The sequence below is a fragment of the Labeo rohita genome, chromosome 18 (assembly GCF_022985175.1).
Source record: "Labeo rohita strain BAU-BD-2019 chromosome 18, IGBB_LRoh.1.0, whole genome shotgun sequence".
Taxonomy (NCBI): Eukaryota; Metazoa; Chordata; class Actinopteri; order Cypriniformes; family Cyprinidae; genus Labeo; species Labeo rohita.
Window position 1 is genome coordinate 26,367,849 of NC_066886.1, and position 20,157 is coordinate 26,388,005.

General features: G+C 34.9%; 1 protein-coding gene across 3 annotated transcripts in view; it reads left to right on the forward strand.

Annotated features, from left to right (window-relative positions):
* LOC127180589 (latent-transforming growth factor beta-binding protein 4) overlaps positions 1–20,157 on the forward strand; it is a 117,165-nt gene that overhangs the window by 14,429 nt on the left and 82,579 nt on the right. For all 3 annotated transcript variants that reach the window (XM_051134725.1, XM_051134728.1, XM_051134726.1), the window contains exons 4-5: positions 167–369; positions 14,197–14,406. In XM_051134725.1, the coding sequence (XP_050990682.1) occupies positions 167–369; positions 14,197–14,406 (413 nt within the window). The remainder of the gene's footprint in view (positions 1–166; positions 370–14,196; positions 14,407–20,157) is intronic.

A 20,157-nucleotide genomic window follows, 5' to 3' on the forward strand; every position in this document is an offset into this window, starting at 1 on the left:
GGTTTGAACTGAAACTGACAATTGTTATTAGTGCTGCCTTTATTTCTTCTGAAGTTTTTATTGTGGATTTCTTTTTGAATTTTTAAATGGCTTTCTACTGTATATTTATTATGTGCTTAGAAGCTTTCACAGCATCCACAGGTTTTCATTTTGCCTTGTATTTCAGTTTAAAAGAGACCCAGCTGGTCCTGTTGAAGAAAGCGTTGTCCAGTGGAACCGGTGGAGAGAAGATCACAAATGTTATACTGAAATACATTGAATCGGAGCGAAGCAGACTGGCGTCTTCGTCCTCTACTGAAGCAACAAAACTCTCCAGCACCAAAACCTTCCACACTCAACGTGGCCAGTTCACCCTCATTTACACCGCAGGTCAGTCCAAGCCAGCTGGGCTGATTTTGAAAAATCTAATGTTTTAGGCAAAACACTGATGTCAAAAGTTGGGATCCCTCCAAAAGGGTTTCTCCTGAACAGCAATGAGATAAAATGAAGAGCCAACAAAGTCTTTGGCTTTGTCTCTTAAAATAGCAAATGAAATGAGATTTCATGATGATATCAAATTACCTTGTATATTTCACATAATATTATCTAGCTCTTTAGTCTAACAGAGTCTCAACAATTTTCTAATTTTATATTTATATTCTATTTATTTTTTGTTGAACCATAAATCATTTTTGATAGCACAACCACTGAGTAATACAGTTTTCCTCAGGGTGATTGAACAAACATCTTTCAGCTTTTTGAAACTTAACAAAACTGTTAGTAATGAAATCTATATTCATACATAGAGTAAGTGATAGATTTGGGAAAGCAAGTTGTTTGAATATAAATGTGTGTTAGCAGTGTGTGTACACAACCACCCTATAATGATAAAAATCCACCCAGTGGTATTTTTGTAATCTTTATAAGAAATATTCCCAAATCAGGCCATTCTCAGCTTCTTGTCCGTGTGCGTCACACTGACCAAGGCTGCTCCCTCGATAGTTGATTGACACAACCGTCTTACCTTAGACCCCCCCTAAATGAGCTGAGTGACCTGTAATCAGTCCAACCGTCATTGCAGAGCTCATTAGCATTTAAAGGCAAATGCAACAGAACGGTTCGCTCTAAAAAGGAAGGTACAAGTTGTTTTACACTACCACTGAGAAATTTTAACCAAAGTATGTTATAGACTCGTCATTAAGACCCTAAGAATCATATCAACTTGTGGAAAATGGGCATCCGATGACCCTTTTAAACAATTTAGTAATATTAGTATTACTATTGTACATTTTAAGGCAGTGGCTCTCAACCAATGGTCCGGGGCCTACTGTGGGGCCTCAACACACAGTCTTCGAGATGAGCTAACATTATTTTAAAGAGACATAACAACTAAAAATCAAGATATTTAGTATTTTAATTCTGCTTTAACAACAGTTTGTTTTTTTTGAAGAACCATGGTTCTCAGATCTTGAAAAATCTGGATATATGAGGTAGCCTAAGTTTAAAGCATAATTTTTAGATCTGGAAAAGTAAAAAAATCTCCATAGGAATTTTTATAATGAATATACAGGTGTATCTCAATAAATTAGAATGTCTTTGAATAGTTCATTTATTTCAGTAATTCAACTCAAATTGTGAAACTCGTGTATTAAATAAATTCAAAGCACACTGAAGTAGTTTAAGTCTTTGGTTCTTTTAATTGTGATGATTTTGGCTCACATTTAACAAAAACTCACCAATTCACTATCTCAACAAATTAGAATACTTCATAAGATCAATAAAAAAAAATTTTTTTTTGTACATTGTTGGCCTTCTGGAAAGTAAATTTACTGTATATGTACTCAGTACTTGGTAGGGGCTCCTTTTGCTTTAATTACTGCCTCAATTTGGCGTGGCATGGAGGTGATCAGTCTGTGGCACTGCTGAGGGGGTACGGAAGCCCAGGTTTCTTTGACAGTGGCCTTCAGCTCATCTGCATTTTTTGGTCTCTTGTTTCTCATTTTCCTCTTGACAATACTCCATAGATTCTCTGTGGGGTTCAGGTCTGGTGAGTTTGCTGGCCAGTCAAGCACACCAACACCATGGTCATTTAACCAAGTTTTGGTGCTTTTGGCAGTGTGGGCAGGTGCCAAATCCTGCTGGAAAATGAAATCATCTTTAAAAAGCTGGTCAGCAGAAGGAAGCATGAAGTGCTCTAAAATTTCTTGGTAAACGGGTGCAGTGACTTTGGTTTTCAAAAACCACAGTGGACCAACACCAGTAGATGACATTGCACCCCAAATCATCACAGACTATGGAAACTTAACACTGGACTTCAAGCAACTTGGGCTATGAGCTTCTCCACCCTTCCTTCAGACTCTAGGACCTTGGTTTCCAAATGAAATACAAAACTTGCTGTCATCTGAAAAGAGGACTTTGGGCCACTGGGCAACAGTCCATTTCTTCTTCTCCTTAGCCCATGTAAGACGCCTCTGACGTTATCTGTGGTTTAGGAGTGGCTTAACAAGAGGAATACAACAACTGTAGCCAAATTCCTTGACATGTTTGCGTGTGGTGGCTCTTGATGCCTTGACCCCAGCCTCAGTCCATTCCTTGTGAATTTCACCCAAATTCTTGAATTGATTTTGCTTGACAAGCCTCTTAAGGCTGCGGTTCTCTCGGTTGGTTGTGCATCTTTTTCTTCCACACTTTTTCCTTCCACTCAACTTTCTGTTAACATGCTTGGATACAGCACTCTGTGAACAGCCAGCTTCTTTGGCAATGAATGTTTGTGGCTTTCCCTTCTTGTGAAGGGTGTCAATGATTGTCTTCTGGACAACTGTCAGATCAGCAGTCTTCCCCATGATTGTGTAGCCTAGTGAACCAACCTGAGAGACCATTTTGAAAGCTCAGGAAACCTTTGCAGGTGTTTTGCGTTGATTAGCTGATTGGCATGTCACCATACTCTAATTTGTTGAAATAGTAAATTGGTGGGTTTTTGTTAAATGTGAGCCAAAATCATCACTACTAACTACTAACTACTTCAGTCTGTGTGCATTGAATTTATTTAATACATGAGTTTAACCATTTGAGTTGAATTACTGAAATAAATGAACTTTTCAACACTATTCTAATTTATTGAGATGCACCAGTTTTCAAGTTATGGCAAGCTCTAAAATGTTTGGTTACACTTTAAATAATGTATTACTAACAATGAGCGGCACATTTAAATATTTGATAATCTGTGTTAATGTTAATAATACAGTATACTGAACTTTTAATTTTAATAATTTATTAACTAATGTTGAAACTAATGTTAACACTAAATGCTTTAGAAATGCAATATAAAAATAATTTTTTAAATATTTAAATAAAATAGAGATTTTTGGAGTAGATTTTACAAGAAAATACTACTTCAGTCTTCTTCAAGATTTAATGTTTAATTCAGTCTGTTTGCCGTTTTTTAAATTGTTTGTTAAATTTCTAGCAGTATTTCAAGTCAAAATCATTTCAAAGTAAATCCTACACAATTCTTTAGTGTATATATCATTGTTAGTTCATAATGACTAATATAGCTAATGTTTAAAAAAGCTTATTGAAGCTTATTGTAAAGTGTTACTAAATATTTTATTAGTTAGGAATTGGAAAAATCTATATAGAAATCCTTATCCTTAATCTTTGTTCTGCAAATCACAAACAACTGGGAAAGTCATGGGACTTTTGAATGTTATTGTGGACTTGGAGTCAAAAAGGTTCAGAACCACTGTTTACACAGTTTATACAGGTGTCTGTGTCAACATGTCAACCTTTTCTTTGCAAGAAGCAGCAATAGCTTCAAATCAGCAGGCTTGAGTAGAGAATATCTTGTTTTAATAATTCGTCCTGTTTCCTGGTTTAAAACTTTTGTGCTGCGATAAGTTTTATCTCCCTGTAGATTCGGGCTGGTTTGCATTGAGACAGCCATGGATAGACCATTGTAGCATATTCCTGCTATTGTTTAGCTTGGCTGAGAGGTGATGGTGCAGTAATTACTCAGGAGATGGATGTGGTGTTTTGCTAATGGGAACCCCTGTGTCTCCATGACCTCATAACACGCTGGAACGGCCCTCTGTGGCAGCGCATGGGAAGTGTGAGGAGACTGACCTCTTTCTCACTCGCACACGCACAAACAGAGAGAGAGAGAGAGAGAGAGAGAGAGACATCTAATGTTGCTTATCTCTAGATTTATGGTCTTTAAGCTCTTGAATATAAAGCTGTAGCTGATAAGTGAAGCTCTAGGGAGTTGAAACTTTGAGTGGCATATTACAGCAATTCTTTAGTCTGGTCCAGCACATTTTTATTTCAGGCTATTCATGGAATTCACTTAGAATAAATCATTATTTTATTATGAAGCAGGGTTATTATAATAACACCATAAAACATCACTAAAAACATAAACATGTCCAAAAAAAAAAAACTTATTTCAGCTATTTGCCAAAGCAGCATTTCTCATTTTCATTTTAAATGACTAAAATAATTACGGTTAGTTTTTGTTTTTCAAATTTAAGCTCAATAAAAACTATGTAGATGTTTATATTTATTTAAACAATTTTTTAAAAATACTTTTGTTTGTTAAAGTACTAAAATAACTACAGTTGAATGTTAAATATGTTGTTTTAATTAGGTTTTAGTTCTTGGTTTTAGAAAAAACTAAAGCTTGATTTTAAAAAAAGAAATAAAAAACTAATGAAAATGACAAAAACACCACAAATTTACTAAAACATTCAAATGAAAATGTTACCTTAAAAACCTTAAAAAGTTAATTACTTTAAAATAATAAACAATAATTTAAATGTATATATATATATATATATGTATATGTATATAAGAGTTCAGTTGCAAAACCAGCTAAAAGCCATCTCGGTCAGAAATGAGATAATGATACTGAGTGAATGCTCCTGACACATTATACGTCCTTAAAACACTTTTACTTCAAACTCGCTAAATTCCAAATAGCCAGAAAGAAATGCTCTTTTTAAAGAAATACATTAGATGGGTTTACAGGCTTTTGCATCTGAACTCTTCATATATATATATATATACATATATATATATGTGTGTGTGTGTGTGTGTGTGTGTGCGCGTGTGTGTGCACGTGTGTGCGTGTGTGTGCACCTGGTATTTATCACGTTATAGGGACCAAATGTCCCCACAAGGATAGTAATACCAGTAAATTTTGACCTTGTGGGGACATTTGTGAGGTCCCCATGAGTAAACAAGCTTATAAATCATGCAGAATTAGTTTTTTTGAGAAAGTAAAAGTGTGCACAGTCTCCTGTGAGGGCTATGTTTAGGTGTAGGGTAGGTGTAGGGCGATAGAAAATACGGTTTGTACAGTATAAAAACCATTACGCCTATGGAATGTCCCCATAAAACATGTAAACACAACATGCGTGTGTGTGTGTGTGTGTATATATATATATAATATGTAATGTAATATGTAATATATAATATCAGATAGTTGCCAATGCAACATTTCCCTTTTTTGTTTAAAGTTAGTTTTTGTTTTTCAAACTTAAACTTAATAAAAAAAAAACTATGTAGACATTTCTATTTATTTAAAACATTTCTTAAAAATAACTACAATTAAATATTAAATGTTAATTATGTTGTTTTAATTAGGTTTTAGTTCTTGGTTTTAGAAAAACTAAAGCTTGATTTGAAAAAAAAAAACAAAAAACAAAAAACTAATGAACATGACCAAAACACAACAAATTTACTAAAACATTAAAATGAAAATGTTACCTTAAAAAAAAATTAAAAACCTTAAAAAGTTAATTACTTTTAAATAATAAACAATAATTGAAATTGTACATTAATTTCTTTTTTTTAATTATATATATATATATATATATATATATACACAACATTTCCCATTTTTGTTTAAAGTTAAAGAAACAAAATAAGCATGTCTATATAGTTTTATATTAAGTTTTATAATATTATATTAAATTTTTGTAACAATAAAACCTATATAGACCTATATAAAAGAAGAACATTAATGACATAACAACCACACAAATAAAACACTAAAACCTTACCTAAAATTAAAGTGAAAACCAAAAAATATTAAAACAAAATTTTCAAAATCTTTTTAAATATTCACAACAGCTATATTAGTATATCAGTGATACTGAAATACCACTGCTATGAAGAAGTTTCAGCTGAAGAGTACCTGAGCTGAGTTTATTTTGGATTCTCCGAGCTTGTCTATACAGTTTTTCTATAGCTGAGTGTGGTTTTATTTCATTAAGTGTGCTCTACAGCCCACAGACATTCCCAAAAGTCCTTTCCTAACACCAGTCCGAGCCTTTAAATCCAGAGCCAACATGTAAACAACCCTGGACTGCCCATTTAACCTCAGGGCTTCCCTCTTCTCCCTGCTTTAACTTCAAAAACTATAATACACCTTCTCTAGCCACATAATGTCAACGCTTATTGCCTGCTGAAGTGGAAAATGCTCGAATGAAGGATGTCGTCTCACGTGGAAAAAAAGGGGCTGCTGCCAAATGCCAGATCTCTTGAAATCCAACACTTAATGCTGGCTGCAAAGGCCCAATCCAAGTTTCCACGCTGAGAGAGTTTGTAATGTAGAGAGGGAGTGACAGAAGCTCAGCATTCCAACGTATGAGGAAACCACTTCTTCATTAATGACCTATTTTTGCAATGACGAGTGAAATAACACACTTTATAAATATTTACAACGAGGGATGAATTCCTCTGGTGTCATGAGTCAATAAGATGAGCGCTCAATGTAGCCGTATAGCTAAAATTGTGGGCGTCAGGACTGTTACATAATAGTTTGACCCTTCAGCTCTTAATCAAGATTTTATTGTCCAGTTTGTTTTGCCAAATATGAATGCTTGTGTGAGATATTGTTGATAGTGGATTTTGGTAAGCTTATGATTAATGCTGTTTTTCCCCTAGTGTCTGTGCACTGACGTGACCTGTTCTTCTGAAGTTTTAGAGTCAAGGGAGATATAAGATGTGATTTTAGATTCTCAATTACAAGGTTATGGCACAGATCAACTGACAAACAAAAAAGATGTATTTTTTTATGTTGATAATGTATTGCTAATGACAAGCATTAGAGGCACACATCCCATGTTTTGTTTATTTAGAGATTTGTTTGATATGTTAGATAAACTATTATCTACATAAAGTCAGCCTAGAATGAACAAATAGAATCCCCTTTTTAAAGATCCACTGCAGGGCTTTGAAACACACAGCGTTATTCTGTGTGTTGATGTAATTTCAACTGAAACAGGAAGACTGGGCGGGACATATGATATGAAGCAGCCCGCCCCCTTTTTTTTAAACAGCCAATAGCATTTCGTTTATATCACAGCTTTGGCCAGAGACGATGAGCTCAGTAAAGCCGCATTTTGACAGTGTATGACAGCCACAAAAAAAATATAAAAATATATAATTCTGTGTAGAATTTAAACGGGTACAGTACAGTTTATGGTCTGCGCCAACACGTACGCATGACACAGCATAAAACCAGACTTCTTTTCCCCAATGGAAAGCAAATTTACACTGTCTGAATCATTTCCTGTCCCCACTACATGCCATTCACTGTACAGAAAATACAAATTCTGTGAACAAGTGACCGATCTCAGCCGCAGCTTCAGCGTATATTTATAGTGTACACTGTAAAAATAAAAAAAAACACAATTTGTTGAGTCAGCTTAAAATAATTTGTTACCCTGCTGCCTTAAAATTTTAAGTTCAGTCAACTAAAATAAGTTTATTCAACTTGTTAAGTTGTACTAAGTAACAACTTAGATATTTGTGTTTGCTAAACTTAACATATGGGTAAGTAACCCAGCTGCCTTAAAATTTTAAGTTGATTCAACTCAAATATCTAAGTTGTCACTTAGTATAATTTAATATTTCAAGTTGAGTAAACATTTTTTGAGTTGACTGAACTTAAAAATTTTAAGGCAGCCAGGTCACAAATTATTTTAAGTTGACTCAACAAATTGTTTTTTACAGCGTAGGGGGCTGGACGCTTCGGTTTCTAGAGGGCATTTGATTGGACAGAAAGTTTGATGAGACGCTGAAGTGCAGGGTGATGTCATCAAAATCGTTGATCCATATTGGCAGAAGTTAGAGACTTTAAGTTTTGAATGCTTATATCTTCTAAATGCAAATGTCGTCATTGTTTTAGGTTACAGATAACCTTTAGGGCTAACATATTCATACTAAAAGCCAAATAACTTAAACTTAAAGTTAGGAATGAACTGATATTAAAATGATATGTACTGTTGTTAAGTGTGTATAAATTGATATTTTTTCATTTTATGGCTGATAACATAATTACAGTTTTGACCTGCGTTTAGACATGTCTTCAATTTTAGAGAGCAAATAAATACATACGTAAATAAATGAAAAATAAACATTTATTTATTTATTAAGATTAGTTTTTATGTTTAGTTCTACAAAATTAGTTTTTAAATGTTTAGACATGTTTTTTGTTAACAGGGTTGTAAATATTGAAATGCAAACAAACATTTTGTCTTTGTTTTTTTATTATGTTTATTTAATGTTACATTCTAAAAAAAGTTGACCAAAATCCCCCCAAAAATATCTTAGATTTAGCAATTTTACAAACAAACAAACAAAAAATCACTTTGAGGCCTGTTTTGTTTCCTGTTCATGGAAAGTGGCAGCTCATGTTTCTGAATCTTGACTGGTTAGTCACTGGTTTAATTCTGCACATATTGGTTAATGTTTTAAGTTTATGGATATAAAATCATCTGTCAGATGAATAACTGAGTTTCATTATGAGTGACAAGTGAAAAGCAGATTTCATAGTCAAACATACATGGAAAAGTAATAATATATGAAGATTTATGATTGTATGCGTGTGTGTGTGTTTGTTGTGTGTGTGTGTGTGTGTGCACGTATGGTCCAGTGCCACATGATGACATCATTTACAACAATGACTTTACAAATTCAGCTTCATTGCCAAACAACACGAAAACAAGATCGGTTGCCATAGTAAAGAATGTTTTACTGTCTCATTAATATGTAAAACACTGACGTCATGACAGAGCTGAACAGCCCCTCCCAAATGATTGATGGAGTCATTTTAAAGTAGATTAAGAAGGAAAAGCTGTTGGTTTAGTGGTTATTTTCTTCTTATAAGAGATACGTGTATATAAATGATTGTGGAATATGTCATTGTCAAGCAACGGCGGGCGGTCAGTTTGGGTGAAATGATCCATAGATCATCCGTACAGCGGAGTGCAGGGTTCGGTCCTCCCTACGGTAGCATTATTAATTTATTGTCCCAGCAGGCCTTATTCCAGCAGCTGCGGGACGTGTCAGCACAGCGAGCTACAGGTGTGTGTGGGGGGGGGGAGAAATCTGTTCCTCCAGCAAACAGCGTCTGCGCCTGAGGCTCCTGCCCTCAAAACAGGCCCATTTGTTCCAGATTCTGAAAGTGTGTCAAGTCAGTCTGAGTTACAATCAATTTCACCTTATTTCAGCACGTTTAACCCACTATTTGCTTCTTCCTAAATGCATCACAGATGTTTCATGTAACCCATATGGAGAAATAAAAATAAAAGTCAATTGTTGCCTTACAATACAGATATAGAAATTAATTGGGACTGCTGATTATCTAATCTTGAAAGAATATGATGAGAAATCGTTTAGTTTGTATTGATATCTCAGACATTTTGTTGCAGAATTGGAGTTTTGGCAAATCTAGGCAAAGTCTGAAAGATTACTAAGACTTTTCTCTCCGGAGAAAATGAATCGAGAAGCAGAATACTTCAGCAAAATTTAATTTGCTCTCTCATTGCTGTTTTGGAAAAACAACTTAGATTTTATTCCCTGCAGATTTATTCAACAGAAGGACTGTTCAAACACCAAATTTGTGTGGAAGTGTATCATTTGTGAAGAATGTAGCATCATGTTTTATAAGAACTGATCCTGTAAAATGCTCTGAACAGTTTGTTCTTTGCTTTGTCGAGTTGTTGACTTTGTGTGGATCCAGATACTTATTTAGTTAAATAATATTATCTTTATCCTCGGTTTTGAAAGAAAACTTCATTCAAAAATGAAAATTACCATAATTTGCTTAACCTCATGTCACTCTAAACCTGAATGACCTGCTTTTTTCAATAGAACACAAATGGAATTTTTGGAATTTTACAGCTTTTTTCCATAAAGCTCCAAAATGACAACAATCCAGCACTATATGACTTGTGCTATTTTCCAAGTCTTCTGTCAAATCAAATAGGGTGCTTGTAGACATTTTCATTAGGTTTATTGGTCTGATGTTTGATCTAAAGTAGTTAGACTTTTTGACCTTTTAAGATTGTCCACAAAAATAATCAAAGGCACCATGACTTCCACTTATCTGTAATTTACTGGATAATAATTAAGGAGAAGAATATTTTAAAAATATTTTGGTAGCAGTTAACATTAAAGACTTCTACTTCTACAGCATCAAAAAGTGAATGTACTGTGAACTAACATAAACAAACAATTGTATTTTAATTAGTTACTATGAACATAGGTTAATAGATGCTGTATATATATATATATATATATATACAGGGGTTGGACAAAAAAACTGAAACACCTATATTTTGGACAAAAAAACTGAAAAAACAATTAGTACGTTGTTGAGCCTTTTTGTGCCCAATGCAGCATCATTTCATCCTGAGAATGACAAATATAAGTCCTGCACAGTAGCCAGAAGGATTTTAAGCTATTCTCCTCTTGCAAAAAAAAAAAAAAAAAAAAAAAAAAAAAAAAAAAGTGGCCAGGTCACTACGTGATGCTGGCGTAGGAAAACTTTTCCTAACTCGCTCTTCCAAAACATCCCTCAATAATATTCAGATCTGGTGACTGTGCAGGCCATGGGAGATGTTCATCTTCACTTTCATGTTCATCAAACCACTCTGTCACCAGCCTTGTTGTGTGTATTGGTGCATTATCATCCTGATACAAGGCACTACTTTCAGGGTACAATGTTTGATCCATTGGGTGCACATAGTCAACCTTCACTCTCTGCTCTTACTGGTGCAGTGTGCAATCAGTGAAGATAGGCCACCAGGCTGTGCAAACATAACCATGAAACCTCCAACACTATATTGGCCAGTGTTTCAGTTTCATTGTCCAACCCCTGTATATATATATATATATATATATATATATATATAGTTAAAGAACTATATATAGTTAAAGAAGTCCACTTCCAAAACAAAGATTCACATATAATGTACTCACCCCCTTGTTATCCAAGATGTTCATGTCTTTCTATCTTCAGTCGTAAAGAAATTATGTTTTTTGAGAAAAACATTTTAGCATATTTCTCCATATAATGGACTGGTATGGTGCCCCAATTTTGAACTTACAAAATGCAGTTTAACTGCGGCTTCAAACGATCCCAGATGCGGTTGTAAACAATCCCAGCTGAGTAAGAAGGGTCTTATCTAGCGAAACGATCGGTTATTTTCATTAAAAAATAATAATAATAATAATTTAAATAATTTTAATCTCAAACGCTCGTCTTGTCCTGCTCTCCCTGAACTCTGTGTATTCTGACTCAATACAGTTATGGTATGTTGAAAAACTCCAATCGTATTTTCTCCCTCAACTTCAAAAATCATTTCAAAATCATCCTACATCGCTGCAGAAGTACAGAAGTACCAGTCTTTGCAAAATGAACATGCAAAGAAGATCAAACACCCTTAACAAAAAATGTAAAACAGTGATATAGGATGATTTTGAAGTTGAGGGAGAACATGAGATGGGAGTTTTTCGACATACCATAACTGTCATGAACCGGTAAAAACAGTCCAGGAATAAGACAAGACGAGCGTTTGACATTAAAAAGTATATAAATTGTATTATTTTTTTATGAAAATAACCAATTGTTACGCTAGATAACACCCTTCTTTCTCGGCTGGGATCGTTTACAACCGCATTTGGGATCATTTGAAGCCGCATTTAAACTGCATTTTGGAAATTCAAAATTGGGGCACCATAGCAGTCCATTATAAGGAGAAAATTGCTGAAATGTTTTTTCTCAAAAAACATAATTTCTTTACGACTGAAGAAAGAAAGACATGAACATCTTGGATGACAAGGTAATGGATGACGGTAGTTAACACTACTGTTAACAAATGAAACCTAAGTGTTACCAATATTTTTAAGTCACTTTTAAATAATGTTGGAGCTTGGCATAACAGGAAAAATGTATAATTATAATAAAAATCTCCATGGAGATTTTATTAATCACATTACTTTTATAGGTGTAAAAATCAGACTTTTAAAATTAGCCTTCTTTATATATCCTGATTTTCCAAGATCACATGAATCCCGTTTTTATTTTAATTTGCTTAGGTAATTTTTTAAAGCTGGTTTTGTCTTATTCTTATTCCTAAAAATTTTTTCATTCACTCTTAAAAATAAAGGTTCCAGAAGGGTGTTTTTGCAGTGATGCCATAGAAAACCCATTTGTGGTTCCCCAAAGAACCTTTCAGTAAACAGTACTTAAAAGTAGCGTGTGAATAATAGTTTAGTAATCTAAAGAACCTTCTTCCACTAAAGAACCTTTTGTCCAATATAGAGGTTCCATGGATGTTAAAGGTTCTTTATGAAACCATCAGTGCCACTAAAGAATCTTTCTAAGAGTGTTCTATAAGTGAATCTGTCTATTCCAGAAAAGGTCCTTTTCGGTGGAAAATGTTCTTTAGATTATTAAAATATAAAACTAAGGGGGGAAAATGGTTCTTTTAAGAATGTTCACTGAAATGTTCCTTGAAGAACCCATAATGTTTTTTTTCTATGGCATCTCTGCAGTAACCTTTTTTTTAGAACATTTATATTTAAGAGTGTTGAGTTACAGTAAAGGCCAAAATGCTGGTCTGTTCTTCAAACAGTGTTATAGTATGACTGCAGAAGCCTTCGCTCAAAACAATTTAATGCTTGTTCAAATCACTTGGTTAAAATGAGCAGAAACAACTAAAAACCTATTTCCATTATGTTCAGTCCACTTACATTTGTAAAAATTAATTGAGCTTAATCAGGATGTGTTGGGACTACATGAATCATTTTTGTTGACACAACTAACTGAAAAGTGGATAGGTAGTTCCCAACATGCTTTGCATGGAGGGTTGCTTTAAGAGAGAATTAGTTATATCCATACAACAAGACTAAAATAAGTTCAGTTAAACAAGCCAACTAAACATTATTTGTTTAATTGAACTTGTTTTAGTCTTGTTGTATGAACCTAAACTAATTGTGTGTAAAAGTTTACTTTAATTCAATTAAGTTCACTAAACAAGTACATTTTTTTAATGATCCGAAAAGTCATTTGTGATATTTTATGGAAAAAAGCAGCATGTGCATTCTTCCGAATTTCTCCTTTTGTGTTTCACAGAAGAAGGAAAGTCATGAAGGTGACAAAATGATTAATTCACGCTGAACTATTCCTTAATGTTCAGCGCACGCTGCAGGGGAACAGCGAAATCTTGCCAAATGACAGCGTTGAAAATGCAGAGTGAAAGAAAAATACACCCCTCCCTTCATCTACAAGCCCCCCCTACACACACACACACAGACACACACACACACACACATTAAACGACGCTGACCTCACCCCCGTGTGCAATGCCAGAGACGCAAAGTCTCTTTCTCTCCCCCACTAGTTTTCTCCATTTCGCCGCCCACTCTGGTCTCTCCTCCTCATATGACAGAGAAAGTTCTCTCCTCATGTAGTGAGTGTATTAGGAAGTCTGTCAGTGTGTTTATGAGCGGAGGACTGAAGGAGAGCAAGAGAAACATCATCGGGTGATGGATAAAGTCTCAATCGTGGCCAGATTTAGCTTGAAACGGCTCCTACAAACACTGGGACAGCTCTCATTTTCTCAACAAGCAGCTTTCTGAACACATTCACAGCCACACGTACACACACAGGTGTGTGTGGCGCACATTATCTTAAATATCTGTGGGAGAAAAGGAATTGAGCATCTTTTCTTGTGCACTAGTTGATCCTTTCAAGGGATATTGCAGGGACAAGCCAAGAAAAAGACGTTTCCCTTACCTACACGCTTCACCCAGGGTTTACGTGTATGCGAGTGTGTGTGATGCTTGTGTGAATGGGACTCACCATGCGTCCTCACAGGCTGACTTTGCTGCTCTGCTCTGGCTTTGCCCTCTGCCTCTGTCTAGCCGTGGCTCAGCCTTCGTCCGGCCAGCAGCAGCGCTCCGCCGTCGTCCGCGGGGGTTCGGAGAGGATCAAAGTACTCTTCACTCCCACCATCTGCAGACTGCGCTGTACACAGGGACGCTGTACCAACTATTGTGAGCGTGGAAATGTCACCACTATCTACAACAGTGAGCAGGGAGGACAGACGCCGCCTGGATCCGGCTTCAGAGTGTGTGAGTAAATGCACTTCATTGAGGGGGCTCTAGTGGCATCCTGTAAGATAACACTGTTTAACCACTGTACAGATTGTTTGCCTAGTGGAATTACAATAATTATGATACTCAATTATTTAGAAAATGATGTAATAGGTTTTGATTTGAACTTTTTTTACTAATTATATTTTTTTACTAATTTACTTTTTTTACTATTATATATATATATATATATATATATTTATATATATATATAATAACTTAATATATATAACTTAATATAACTTACATTTTTGAAGGTTTAAGAATAAGATTGACAGCCTTTGATCTTGAAGAGCAGACATGAGGGTGGGTACCTGATGGAAATGCTTTTGAAAAATCTGGAGAGGCATGTGTTTCCAGTAGGAATGATGAATGAACCCTTGCAGACAAACACACGCCTACACATACATGCACAGACCCGCAGGTGTCTTGGACATTCATCTGAAGGTATTTACAAGCACTGTGTGTTTGTGTTGAGGCATCTGTTGTGTCTGATGCTCTTCAGGAACGACAAACATGATAAATGAATGAGGTCCTCGCTGGACATTTGCATGGACAGTCTGTAAAGATGCTTATCACAGTGGCTTCTGTTACTGTGTCTTGGACATTGACTCCAACATATTAAAGCTTATTTCTGTCACAGAATATGGTAATTAATAATTATGAGGAAAAAAAGTATGAATTGTGAGATATAAAATTGCAAAAAAAGTAAGATTTTATATCTCACAAATTTACAGCGGCATTTAAAAAAAAAAAAAAAAAACGAGTTTTAAGTTGGAATACTTAAAGAATAAAGTTGAAATTATTCGAATAAAGTCAAAATTATGGGAATAAAGTCGAAATGTTTCACACAAAATTATTGCAATTACTGGGTGGCTGGCACACTACAAACAATAAATGGAAGACATTAAATATGATTTGCGATCATTTACTGTATTATACTGTTAATAAAACAGCTTGTCACTTATATACACTTATATTATCATTGTTTTTAATTAAATACATGTGAGGAATGAATTTTGAATTTGATTGAATGCCACAGATGTTTTTTGCAGAATATGTGGTGGATTTTTCACAAAGAAAGCAGTAAAATGTAATGAAACGAATGTCTCATTGTATTCGAAAAGACGACTGAATCACATGAATACAGTGATCTGTAACACCACATTAAACACATTATTGCAAGACACATTGTTTGTATTTCACTGTAAAACTGACAGATTTTATAGCTGAGACTTTGTTTTATATTAAAAGTACCAAAAGCACAAAGCTTATTGCTATTATTGGGTGGCTGGCACACTTCAAATAGGCCTAATGAAGGCAATTGAAGACGTTACTACGATTTAATTCTCGTAATTTCGACTTTATTCTCAAATTATTTTGACTTTATTCTTATAACCTTATTCTTAAAATACTACAACTTTAATCTCATAATTTTATTATTTTTTTAACGTGGCCCTAAAATGTACAATTCAGACTTTATTCTCAGAATTATTAATTACCATATTTATATACTTAAGGTATTTAAAAAAAATCAATTGTGACTTTTCGCAACATCTCGCAGTTCTGAATTTTGAGCAAAAAACGTCTGAATTGAGAGTTGTAAACTTCAAATAGTTAGAAAAAGTATGTAAAATAAAAAGTTTTATTTTTTTTTGTGACATAAATAAGCTTCTATACCAGCCCCACTGTACATACACTATAGGAGTTTGTTTTTTTAAAGTTTACAAAATATCATGGATTTGTGGTACAATTGATACACTGGTTTTCTGACCATATTCCATAGGTAGTACTTAAAAGTTAAAGAATACCATGGTATTACCATAGCAGTATTTTCATTTTCATAGCAGTATCCAAATATCCCAATAATTATATTGCAATGATTTTTAGTGGTATTTGTATGCCATGATATTTTGTAAGGAGTGAACAGATCTACATAAAATTAAATACTACATTGACCTATGCAATACCGCAGTCAATTTTTAAGTACTTTGAATTACAAAATATCATAAATGAATCATTCAATGATATGTTATATATCAAAGTACCTTAATTCATTAGCAAGATTGGCCCCAAACCAGTTTTAAATTTTCAGTCCAGTTCAGACCCAAAAGCAAGAGTCTTTTTTGTGAACCGAAGCTTGTATTCCTAGTCACCGTACCATGGTACGCTTATGTAAGGCTTTAACAGTCCTCTTGACTTTAGTTTCCACTCGAGACCTGTTTCCTATTCGTCTCTTGCTTCTTGTCCAAGAGAAAATCAGTTTCAACAGTCCAGTAACATTGTGACCTATTTATACAAGTGCTGCCTGTAATCTCCATCAAGAGAAACTCATTACAAATTTATCACACACCAAAGCTTCCTCTGATAAATTTTATACATTTGTGTTTTAGTCTGGTAAACACGTCCGTACATAAAAGGAGGAGTTGATTTATATGTGCGCACAAGCTGTTTGGAGATAAACTGGCATAAACACACATGCTGTGTTTGTGGCATCGAAAGAAATGTTGTTGGTTTCCAGTTCTGAGAAATGTGCAACTCGTCTCATTTATCAGTCTTCTAAATCTCCACCCATGCTGTCAAAGCGTCTTTTTAGTTGAGCGGATGTATCCTGGAGGTTACGTCTTTTTCAGTGACTTCGCAGTCAGTCTGGCATCCAGGCATGAAGCCAAACGCTGGTTGTAATTTTGCTCTTTGGAGTCATTTGACAGCTGAATTACGACGACCAGAATGATTCGAATCTTTCACAGTTGTGATTGTAAACACGTAGTGAAAGTTTAACTGCTGAAAAAACTAGATGTTTGTCACCAACGCAATCCAGAGCTCTTTATATAACTATTTATATAAATAATGTCCCTGTCGCCCCTGCGTTCATCTCAGTGGGTGAGATTCTGATTAGACACATTTGTCTCGGCTATTCTATAGCTCCCAGTCACTTTTCTGTGGATCCTTGTGGGATTGTTAGCCGTGTTTCTTCTGGATCGTGCTTCCTTTGGCCTGGAAGTGTTTTATCTTCGCTAAATTGATGTCATATGGTACTGATTTCAGAGCTGCAGACTGTGACCAAAATGCTAACAAATGCAAAAAAAAAGGTGACAATAATTGAACATCTCAAATAGGCTCATTGGAAAAAATCCAAAAACGTACTTATAAAATTCACTGCTGTTTCCAGCTGAAATGAACACTTGTGCATGTTTTTTTCACAATACTATGTTAGGATTACACTGGTTATATTTACCAGCTCTCTATATATGACTTTTCTGACATAGTAAACTTGCTCGTTAGCACACCTCGTACAACATTAAACTTGTGACGCGAAGTGTTTAATACAAGTCACAATCATGATAAAAGAGCTCAAAGACTTGTAGAAATAATCTAAAGAGGCATGGTTGCTTCAGCAAATGTTTGTCTTAACACTGTTGGTTCGGTTTTATGTAGGTACTTTGTTATTTTCAAATGCAGTGGAGCATTAACCTATTTACCAAAACTCACCAGACATTTCATTTCCAAATTCCCAGCATGCATACAACAACCAGCGTGATCAAATTTTTCCAGATTCACTACCATCTGTTTTAGATAAAACTGAACGCACTTTTAGCGCCACTTGCTGGACATTTCGCTTTGGAAGTGTTGTGAAAAGTCCATAAATGCCACTGTTCGTACAGGGTTGGAAAATTCACTTCAGTCAAGTTTTCACATGCAGAAATCATCTTCTGAGGTGGTAGTTATTTAGATTTGCATGCACCAGTGTTTCCTACATGAATCGTAAACACAGTGTAAGCCATGGTGTTCAATTTGTGAACAAATGACTCGTATGAACCGGTTCTTTTTAAAAGCCTCGAAGGCTCTGTTGCAAATGAGAGTTAGCAATTTGATTTAGAATCCCTAAATGGATCATTAATGAGTTCAAAACTGACTCATATTGAACAATGAGTTGGTGTTCAATTTGAAATGAACAGTGAACATTTACAATATAGACTTCTAGTAGAGTCTTGCACACTGTAAAAAAAAAATAATAATTGACAAAACTTAAAGTAAGTAAGTAAAGTAAGTAAGGCAACTTGATGCAGTTTTGAGTTCTTTAAACAATAGTTTTTTTTTTTAGTTTTTCTCAGGAAAGATACTTTGTTTAGCTAACAGAAATTTTCATTGTTCATACAATGCTGATTGTCTTATTTTGCTAATAGAAAAAGTCTTGTCACAGCAACTGAAACAACAAATACTGTTGTTGAGGTAATATCTTTTTTTAAGTATCATTTTTTTGTTTATTTACAAATGACAAACCGTGAATTGTTATAGAAACCTTAATGGATAACTTAACCTAATATGTAGACAACATTGTCTTTGTTTGTAAAACATCTTACAAGACTAAGATATCCAGCAAACAAATAGTTTGCCAGCAGACTCTAGGCCTCAAAACTAGACAAACAAACCTCAAGAACGGTTGCAATCAACAAATGTTCAAAAGATGAGCTCTTTACATCACAGTGCAACACTAACAATGATGACAAAACAAAAAAAAGTTTGAATAAAGTCATGCAGCAAACAGGAAAACAATAATCCTATAACAGTAACTGCATAATTTATTCATGCTGCGATGCATGATGGAAACTCACAAAGCTTTAAAGGAGAGTTCCACTTCCAGAACAACAATTTGCAAATAATTTACTCACCCCCTTGTCATCCAAAATGTTCATGTCTTTCTGTCTTCAGTCGTAAAGAAATTATGTTTTTTGAGGAAAGCATTTCAAGATTTTTCTTCATATAATGGACTTCATTGGTGCCCCCGATTTTGAACTTCCAAAATGTAGTTTAAATGCAGCTTCAAAAGGCTCTAAACGATCCCAGCCAAGGAAGAAGGGTCTTATCTAGCGAAATGATCGGCCTTTTGTTTTCGAAAAATAAAAATTTGTATACTTTTTAAGCACAAAAGCTCATGTAGCACAGGCTCTGGAATGCACGTTCTTGAATGATTTGTTCATTTTGAATTAATCTTTAATGTGACTCGGGAAGAATGAGTCGTCTCGGGGAGTGATTCGTTCAGTTGCGCATGCGCAACATCCTTTTAGGTTCTGTACTGGAATTAGTTCACCTGTTTCGAGTCTTCGGGTTTTTTTCGAGTCGTTCGTTCATCTTTTGGGGCTGTCACGTGATGAACGAATGACTCAAACCCGATCAGATAAGAGGTGAGGTGAGCTAATCATAGACTTAAGACCCAGGTAAACAATTAATTCATCTTTTTTGTTTCTTATAGCATTATAGTTTTGTCTTGTTTGTAGTGTGATCAACGTTTGTGTAAGCAGTAGATGTGTCAGGGAAGTAAGACGTAACATTTTAATTATATTTTGCTAAAATGAACGAAATGACTTCATTTTGCTGAACGAGATTCAAAGGTCTGAGTCTGTAAAATGATCTGAACTTCCCATCACTACTACGAATCACTTCTAAGTTCATCGTCTGTGTACTCCGTCTCAAAAAAGTAGAGTATGGCGAAAAACTCCATCTTATTTTCCCCCACAACTTCAGAATCGTCCGACATCGTTGTACCTTTTTGTTTGTAAACTGCATTTGACTTACTTGCACTTTGTTTGCACGTTCACTTTGTAAACACTGGGTCTGTAGTTCTGCGTGACCTTTCGACATGATTCAATAGTACGTAGTGTCGTGAACGCGCATCTCAGAGCCTGTGCTGCACGAGCTTTTGTGCTTAAAAAGTAAACCAATTTTTTT